Source organism: Corylus avellana, chromosome ca5, assembly GCF_901000735.1.
Source record: "Corylus avellana chromosome ca5, CavTom2PMs-1.0".
NCBI classification, from domain to species: Eukaryota; Viridiplantae; Streptophyta; class Magnoliopsida; order Fagales; family Betulaceae; genus Corylus; species Corylus avellana.
The window spans coordinates 27,672,452-27,682,047 of NC_081545.1; the positions used below are offsets into that span (position 1 = coordinate 27,672,452).

Sequence of the window (9,596 nt, forward strand, 5' to 3'; positions counted from 1 at the left end):
GTGTCTCAATTACGAAAGACTCTGACAATCTCCATGACAAATGCAGAGAATGTTGCAGCTACAAAAGCGTGCAAGGAAATAGTTATGGTTAAAGGGTCTCTTGAAGGAAATAGTTATAGTAAAAAGGTCTCTTGAAAGAGTTTGGATAATAAAAAGGTCTCTTGAAAGAGTTTGGATAAGAGCAAAACCATTGCAGGCAGGCTATTAAGTGACAGCCATAGTGCAATCCATCTTGCTAAGAACTCAACCTTTCATTGGAGGACCAAGCAGATAGACATCAAGTACTACTTAACTCGCTCACTCTTGGAGGAAGGATAATATTTCACTTTGGAAAAGATTGACAAAAGGGACAATCCTACAGATATGTTGACCAAGAGGCGGTTACCATTGAAAAGCTGAAGCTCTGTTCAGCTTCAATTGGTCTTCAAGCTTGAAGACAAAGGAGAGAGTTTTGCTGCAATAATTGCTCGTTATGTTATGGATACATGTAGAGATTGGGGTTCTTGCATGTTTGGTTTTGATTTGTTCTTGTCTATTTCTTCTGCTTCGTTTCCCAACCCTCCAGTGGTGTCACGTCGTTGGTTATAGTAGTAGCAAAAATCCACTTAAAAATAAGATGCATGCTAATTTTCCAGCTTGCAGGAAATGCTGAGATCGATACATGCTAATTTTACATATTTGAAAGCTTGCAGGCATCAATAGGAGCTCAAAATAATTCTCAAACATATTTGCATATATAGTATGCAACCCATGACTAGCCAAAAAAAAAAAAAAATTCTCAGTTTAAGACAACGACAATATTTTTGAACTTGAGGAACATTAAATTTGCTTAGCATTAGAGAAATTAAGGAGTGGCAGAAGTAAGCATATAAGAGTCTCAAATTAAAAGCATAGTAGAATTAAGCATCACACCCATTCTCACAACCAGCATGGATGGAGAATGAGTCTTAGTTGTCCTAAGTAGCATCTCTAATTACAATCCAATCCATAGGCTTATACATATAATTAATTAAAGAGTATCAAGTTCCATCTCCAAGTGAAAGTCGCAGAGAGAGAGGGAGAGAGAGAGAGAGAATGATGGTGGTGGTGATGATGATGGTGATGAAAGAGGGAGGAGAGAGTGACAAGAGGTTGACCTAAGTCCTAACCATGGTTGGTGCAGGGTTAGTGGAGAAGAACCCAAGGGAACCAAAATATCTCCCAGGGTCACATGCAAATGCTTTGAGCTCCACATCCATGATGGAGTCTCAAAAGGATGATGAACTATATTAAAATCTAAAAATGCATACTTTTGTTTTTTAAGAAAACAAACACTATCCCTCCTAAAGTTTAGTAAAATGGGGCTAAAACTTCCATGTTTAGCCACAATGAATTTACAAAATTAACAAAAAACAAGAGTAATCAGTACTGATTGCCTCCCCTTACCCTAAGGGAAGATGGTTGGTTAAAAGCATGCACCATGTGAAAGTTTGAAGTGCAGTTGGTAATTAAAAAAAAAAAAAACAATTTTAAAGACATGACTGGTCCTAGCTCTAAAATCCTAAGACTACATGTTAACAGACAAAAAAGTTGGGGCATTTTCCATGCCCTTGATTTTGCTAAAACTGCCTCTAATTCATCTAGAGGTGATTAGCTGATCATGAAGTTGGAGGGATTAGCCATTCCAAAACTTAATTTCCATGAGTGAGGGGCTCGCTGTATCATGAGTTGTTGAATTTACAATTTTTGCAAACCATGTGTTTTTTTTTTTTTTCTTCTTAGCCTTTCCTAGGCTAAAAGTTACGAGGTAGCTAGTTTCTTTTTTGCTTGGCCTTTCCATGCATGGCCAAGAATTGAAAAACTATTTTCCCAACTTAGCTAATTCCAATAGCTTGAGCTGGTGGGGTTACACACATGCTTTGGTTCTCTTTCAAGGAACCCTTCTTTTCAAAAAGATGCAAAGGGGGAAAAATGCATGACCCTCCAACACTTGTGGAGGTGTTTTCTTTAGCCCCTATTGGGGGCCATAGATATGTGCAGAAGCCCAAATGACAAGAATGGGCTGGTGTTAGACACTGAGAGAGTGAGTGTGAGAGTGAGAGAGAGAGAGAACCATGGTTAGGCCAAAGGTCTGAATAGAGACTTCAAGAAGCAGCTGAGAAGCTTGATGTTGCTAGTTTCTGAGATGAATCTCTAGCGATGAGGAATTGGTGCATGAAGAGCCACGGTCACGCCTGAGGCACAGCAAAACACACTGTCAAAGATGTTAGTAACTCTTTTCAATCAAAAACCACTTGCACAAAATCAATTTGAAACAACTATATATATCTTCTACAACCAATATCATGCATGTTTGTTATAATTTAACATTATATTAGAGAAAAAATTGTGAATTTGAACATTAGCTCATGTTAACGTACTGATTAAATTTACTTATTTCTATCCGCTTAAACTTTTGGAATAAATAGTAATTTAATATATTATTAGAGCAGAGGTCTTAAGCTTTTAATTTTTTTACCAAACGAGTACTTTTTTCTTCAAACGAACTTTTTGAGTGTTAAAAATATTTTTAAACTCCTCAAACACAATCACAAACAAGCCATAATTGTACTTCTTCCTATCAGCTTAAACTTTAATTTAGGATAAGTAATGATTTAACATATTATCATAGCAGAGGTCTTAAGTTTAAACTTTATCTTCGTCATTTACCTCTCATTTTTAATTAGATAGTTTATGTGTTAGATTTTACCTATTAAAAGAGAGTTTAAGCCAACATGTTAAATTATGATAGTTTTTAGAAGAATATTCAGAAACTCTAAAGGCTAATTAAACTCATGGCCATAATGATTTTTCTGATATATATATACTTCTTTTTCATAATGCTAGATTATATATATATTAGTAATCCGAAAAACAAAACCAGTTTAATTATGACGTACAAACCTGATTGCAAAGCAGGCGTAGGTGCAAGAGACATGGGTGCACCATAGTGCTGTGGGTACCCTCCGGTTGAGTTGATGGCCGAATACTGAAACAGGTGGTGTGGGTAATTCACACCATAACTCTGTCCAGAACTATATCCGGTGGCTGCTCCGGTACCACTCCCTTCTCCAAACTGTAGATATGGGTAGAAAGACGCCGCCGTGGCCGCGCCGGTCATCATCCCACCTGGCCCCGCCGTTCCATACATGGGAAACTGGGCTGCTGCCGCCCCTCCATAAACGCTGTAGTAGCTCTGTGCCATAACAAACATGGGTTATTATTATTGCATGCACAAAATCATCGATCGTACAACGTAAAAAACAAATTACCAAACGTGAATTTAATTAATTAATTAATTATTTTTTTTCCTGTTTTGGAGATTATTATTATTATAATTATAATATGTCGGGTTGGTAGCAACGTAGGTAGGAAGTTAAAAAAGCAAGTTGAGGTTATTTTGTTTGGTTGTGTTTTGTAAATGGGAGTCAAAATCATGATTCATGGCATTGAGGACAATAATTTTGGGTGTACATTGTTGGTCGGTGGATATTTGGAAGACCGTGAAAGTGGTTACTGAGTGAGTGGGCCCCCAAAATAAATCTGTTATTCAAAATGTATAAAGAAGACAGAAGAGACAATTGGCCAACAATGCTTTGACGATCTCCTTCATTATTATTTCTTTCACTCACCCACGTTCATCCCCACTTTCTCTCTCTCTTGCCCACAATATTTTTATGGACCCAAAAAGTAGCAAGAAATATTATCTACTGCAGCGTCAATGTCTGTGTACTGCATGCCCCTCATTTTCTCACCTTCTTTCTTTTTAACCCTTCGTTGCTGCATTTTAAGTTAACCAACCAGGAAATTATACTTAATCATCTACTATACAGTGCAAAATATATGTATATAGAGTAGTATTTTTGTAATACCGGCGTACTTAAACAGTAAATACGTCGGTCGGTGTTAAAATATTATTTTATTTTTTACTGCTCAAATATGTGTTGCAAAAATCACTACTCATATATATATTATGAATTTAGTTTAAAAAAATAATAAAAAAAAAAAGAAATTTTAAATATATATGCTTTTCCAGTGGCCCTTTAGTACTTTGGACATTGTGGTTGGCAAATAAAACCATGGGTTAATGGTGAACTGTTGAAAGATAAATATAGCTCTAGTGAAATTTTTGGCCTGCTTGGTCGAAAGGCAAAATGTGCCGACTAGCTTGATCAGAAGAGTACTTATACTAACTAGGAAGATATATCTTACATGATCCTAAGATCTTGTAGAAATCATTTAATTTCAAGGCATCTTAGCCGTTTGATCCAAAAAAATTTCATCTTTTTTTATTTATTATTATTAAAGATAATATATAGTATGCCATATATATATATATATATATTTTCTTCTGATAAAGAAGATTAAGGATATGCTTTGTTATTTGTGTGTGTTACTTTGCAGGTCAAAAGGTCATTGTCTCCTGAAAAGAAGGCTTTACAGACGGATCCTATGAAGTAAGAAGTATGAAGTAAGAAGTAGTGTGTGTGTGTGTGTGTGTGTGTATAAATGAGAAAAAGGAGAAAATGTACAAACCGTAGGGTAACTGTAATCTGGCGAGTACGGAGAGTACCTGAGATAGTGATCAGAGAAATGAGAAAAGAAAAAAAAAAGGGTTAGAATTTGATCGAAGCTGGTGAACACAAAATTCCAAACGAATTAAATAGTTCAAATTTAACAGAGAGAGAGAGAGAGAGAGGAATGCATGCATGCATGAACATCATCACCACCGTATGCATGCTTGCAGGTACGCATTCTTATTAAAGATTTCATAATGTAACTGTCTAGGGTTCTAGGCACACCCGCACATGCATGTGCTCTCTACGTGTTTCTTACATTAATGTTGCGTGACATACATACATGTACTAGTCATGCTGGCATGAACGAGCATATATGTCTCTTATGTGCATGCATGCATGCCATCGTTGCTAGAGCATCATCTGTGAGAGAGAGAGAGAGAGAGAGAGAGGCTATGAAGGAGTAGTATAGCGCGATGGATGGATGGATGGATGAGCATGCTTGATAAAAAGCCTAGTTTAATGAGGTGGGGCGGGTGTGCATAAGTTGGCAATGCACGTGCAGTGTCCCATGTATAACACAAGAGAGAAAGAGATAAAAAAAATAATTCATTAAAAAAACAAAAAAGAAAAAAGAAAAAAAAGAAGAAGAGTTATAAAAGAAAAAGGCACATTCATATACCCATAAAGATTATAAGGTACTCCTTGTTGGATGGCATAATGAGGGAAGGTTGCTGCTGAAGGAAAAGCTGTTCCCACTCCCCCTCCGAACCCCGTCTGAAAGGAGCCCATTACCCTAAAGTTCCTGCCTGCTCCTCCTGTCCAATTCATTATAATAAACTTTATTAATTAATTAACACACACATTGATTTTTCTGCTATATATTCATGGTATGCATCTTTAAGAGAAGGAAGGAAGAAAAAAGAAAATGCATGATGGAGAAGAAGAAGAAGAAAGAGAGAAAGAAAGAAAATGCATGATGGAGAAGAAGAAGAAGAAGAAGAAGAAGAAAGAGAGAAAGAAAGAAAATGCATGATGATGAATTGTATATATATTATACTGTATGATAAATGGTTCAGACAAATTATATCATTTCGATTAATACAATTTGAGAGAAGTGACAGGACTTTTGGAAAAAGCTGATTGTGTGGCCTGTATATATGCATGAAGTGAAAGACAATTTATTCCACATATTTTTGTGGAATGTGAAGGAATTCTTACATGGAAGGCAGAGTGGAAGGCAGAGTAGAACTTTCCAGTTGGAAGAATATTCATGCTGCATTTGACAGTGTATATATGTGTGTGTTCCCAAAAAAGAATATTTTCCAATGACCGATTAAAATCTTACATGGAAGTCTTTAATTAATACCAATAATTAGTAAGGAGTTATATTCATATAAAAACTAAACTTGTTTGCAGCATCTTGGAATAATTATATATTCATGGTAAGAGATACATACGAACATCTTTAACAAGTAAAATGGAAGATTTCAAGAAACTGTTTCCAGATCTGATTTATGGTATCAGATAAAGCCCATATAGTATATATGATAGGATTGTAGAAAATTCAAGAAAAAAAAACAAGTATACCATTCTTTGGTGTCGAAGGTTTGGATCTCTGAACACCCAAAGAAGCAAGATTGCAGTTAGCCCTCCTACCATCTATCACAGGAGCAGCATCAACACAAGCTCTCATGGCGGCTTCGGGTTCCCGAAAAGTCACCTGAAATGGGAATTACATGAATTAATCAAATAAACTTAGATCTTTCATTTGTTTCAAGATCTACCGACATAGAGATAAATTCCAGAATCCTTGTGCAAGGAAATGTGAGGAAAGAAAAAATATATAAGCATACAAATCCATAGCCTTTGGATCTTCCAGTGGCCTTGTCGGTGATGACAACAGCCTCCAAGATCTCGCCAAACTGTTCAAAATATTTCTTCATGGTCTCCTTCTGCGTCTCCCAAGCCAAGCCTCCAACAAACACCTTGGTGTAAGTGGTATCGCCAAACTGCCCTGCCAAATTAGCTGGTGTCATTGTTGTTGGCTGGCTCAATTCACAGCTAGCTAGCTTCTCAATAAAATTCTCTCTCAACCCTCTTATACAATCTCTTCCCTCCCTTTCTTTCTCTCTTCTAACCCCCGCGCGGCTGATATCGATCCAAATCTAATTAAGTCTATGCAAAACTTGGCTGTGTATGTGTGTGCTTGTGTTAATGAGTCCTAGAAGATGAGGAAGACCCACTAGGCCTGGATGGATCTTTCCAAGATTTAGAGGTGAATTTGGTGAAGATGGTGATGGTGGCAGTGGTGTTGATATTGATCAGAAACACAATTAGGTCAGAGATCAAAAGAGAGAGGGAGAGAGAAATGGGAGGGAAGAGAAAGCAAAAGTTGGAAAAAGAGGAAAGGCCCTCTCATAATACGGACATGAATTATATACACAGCAGACCCCACCTCCTTACATTATTTTGCTCAAATCACTCTCTCACGCGCCATTATAATATGTGTTCACCACGTCATTATCATTACCTGGCATTATCCGCTAAAGTGCTTTGGTTCACGCGCAATGATGAGCGTGGGAGTAGTTTTTGTTAGTATTATTATGTCCCTCATTCGCTGTACTTTAGCTTATTTTAAGTGAAATACTTTGGTTGACTAATTAGCCCTACCACTTTTCCTATAATTACGTTGCTCACCCATGGGAAACTGCATGCTCTGAACGTGTTGCCTAGTGGCAGAAACGGGACGGGGAAATTTGGAAACGGAGGGAATGAAAAAATCACGGGGAAGTCAACGGTCAACCGCCCAGTGGCTACTGTGTATGAAAGGGGTTGATTCAGTGTATCTCTTTTATGCATTAGTGGAATCTTTTTGTTTTCTACAAAGTTATTCTGATAGGGCAAAACTCCCTGTGAAAGTCATGAAACGACAATACTTTATTGTATATGTTTATTTATTTTATATAGAAAAAATTTAAACTAGTGGCATCTGCTTTATGAAATATGGTCTCGAGACAGATCATTTAGCTACTCTTTAAGCTTGGGGGCTATTGTTTATTTTGAAGACGCAAAACAGTACATTTTTGTCAATCTTGTAAATGAGCCGAGCAATTACCATAATCATGCATGGGAAATTACTGTCCTAAACATACCTAGCTATTTTTATACGACTATATATGGAGAATTTAGACCCATTAAATATTTTATTGTTTCTCTCATTCTCAATAAAACTAACTACTTAAAAAAAATATATATTCATAAATATAACCATTAAAAAAGATGAATGTCGGAAAATATGTCTTATCTGTTAGAGTGTTGAAATGTATATTGTAAACATAGTATCTAAAATAGAGAATTGTACTTTTTAATTATGTGTTTTACCTAATCTTACTGGAGATGCTCTAAGGGTTGTAAGGGTTGACGTGCATGGATTTTTTTTTTTTTTTTTCAATAAGGGGAGATAGACACGGTCACATTAGCTCAGTACGATGAAGTTGTTGTATATATATATATATATATATATATTACTCATACTGTATACGTTGCCACATGATGTATATGGTAGCACATCATTTGAAAATTTAAACGACGTAGCATCATGTATACATGATCATTAGATACAATAAACAAAATATTGACCATGAATTAATGGATTCTATCAATTTCAAGTAAAATGGATGAGTAATGCTAGAGACCATCTTTTTATCATCCTAAAGTTGATGTGGCTTTCAAAATTATCATTAAATTTTAGATGAATCATATTTAAATTTTGATCTAATGGTGATTTTGAAAGCCACATCAACTTTAGGAGGATAAAAAGACAGTCCCTAGCATTACTCAAAATGGAGAGGATCCTAATTCAACTCGCTAAGTAAAATGTCATGCATGCTATATATAAAACAAGAACTTAATTGCTATTATTAGTTAGTTGAATTAAACCACATTTATTGCCATTAAGCAGCCAATTAATATGATGTATATATGGACCTAATTAACCATGTTATCCATTGGAAAGTGACACATTGATAGAAACTTTATAATATAGGAAGGATTATATTTTGTATGAGTGACATACATTTTGCACCCAATTAATTCGAATTAAGGATAATCTGTTAGTTAATTAGTGCTTGTTCGTCTTTAGGGTGAGATTGCTCTATCTCAGGGGAGGAATAACAATTCATTTATTATTAGCGTGACAAAATTGGTCATGTGGTTTTGATGATAAAGATTCAAAAAGCCTAAAACGACATTCCACCCTCCACTTTGTTATATGTAAACGTTATTCTTAGTTTGTTAGCTTTGTTTTTTCAAGATTAACCATCACACCTAAATCAATAAAAAAAAATATTTTAAATGCATGCAGATCTAAGCAATTTAGAACACATAGCTTTTCAACTAATGTCATGATGACCTGTAGTGGTGTAGGCATAAACAACCACCCTAGCTATTCAAAATAGAGCTTATTTAGTATTTACATATTCATTATTTATATATATATATATGACGTGTGTCAAAATTTTCAAACAATATATATCATATATTATATATAATAGCAAAAGCCTTCAAGATTATCACTAGGATTTCCATTGCCGGCCAGTCGACCCTTCAACATTGGCTGCAGAAATTATCACATGATTTTTTCAACTTTTCCCTGTTTTTATGTAAGCACGTAAACATCAATGCTAGCTAGCTTTAGGAGTACTCATCACTTTCACTTTTCTGCGACTCTCAAAGAAAAAAAAAAAAAAACATTGATACAAAAATAATAATACTAATTTTCATTTTTCGGCAATTTTAATCATTTTAATAATGCCTTTTAATATTATTAAGTTTGTTTTTTATTTAATCCGTTTATTAATTTTGTATGTGTTTTCTGTTAAATCATCAATTATTCTAAAAGCGTAAGCGGATAAAAATGAGTAAATTTAATAATTTAATCAATTATGCTTGTGAGATAAGTGACGATTTAATATGATATCAGAGCTAAAAGTCATGAGCACGTAATGTTAAAGTATTTGTTTAAATAATTAAATTTTCTCATTGATATGAGTTTAAGTT

The 9,596-nt window shown here is 35.2% G+C and overlaps 1 protein-coding gene across 2 annotated transcripts; it reads right to left on the bottom strand.

The window, feature by feature from the left end:
* Window positions 1-856: 856 nt before the first annotated feature.
* Window positions 857-6,944, bottom strand: LOC132181153 (uncharacterized). Of its 2 annotated transcripts, none has more exons than XM_059594238.1 (6): window positions 6,392-6,944; window positions 6,126-6,258; window positions 5,218-5,353; window positions 4,555-4,591; window positions 2,923-3,214; window positions 857-2,213 (listed from the first exon to the last, which is right to left on the bottom strand). In XM_059594238.1, exons 1-6 carry the CDS (start codon window positions 6,572-6,574, stop codon window positions 2,173-2,175), a joined length of 822 nt encoding a protein of 273 aa, XP_059450221.1. In that variant the 5' UTR covers window positions 6,575-6,944; the 3' UTR covers window positions 857-2,172. The 2 variants fall into 2 exon arrangements, with proteins under 2 accessions (XP_059450221.1, XP_059450222.1); XM_059594239.1 differs by having other exon boundaries at window positions 857-2,233.
* Between the last annotated feature and the right edge of the window lie 2,652 nt (window positions 6,945-9,596).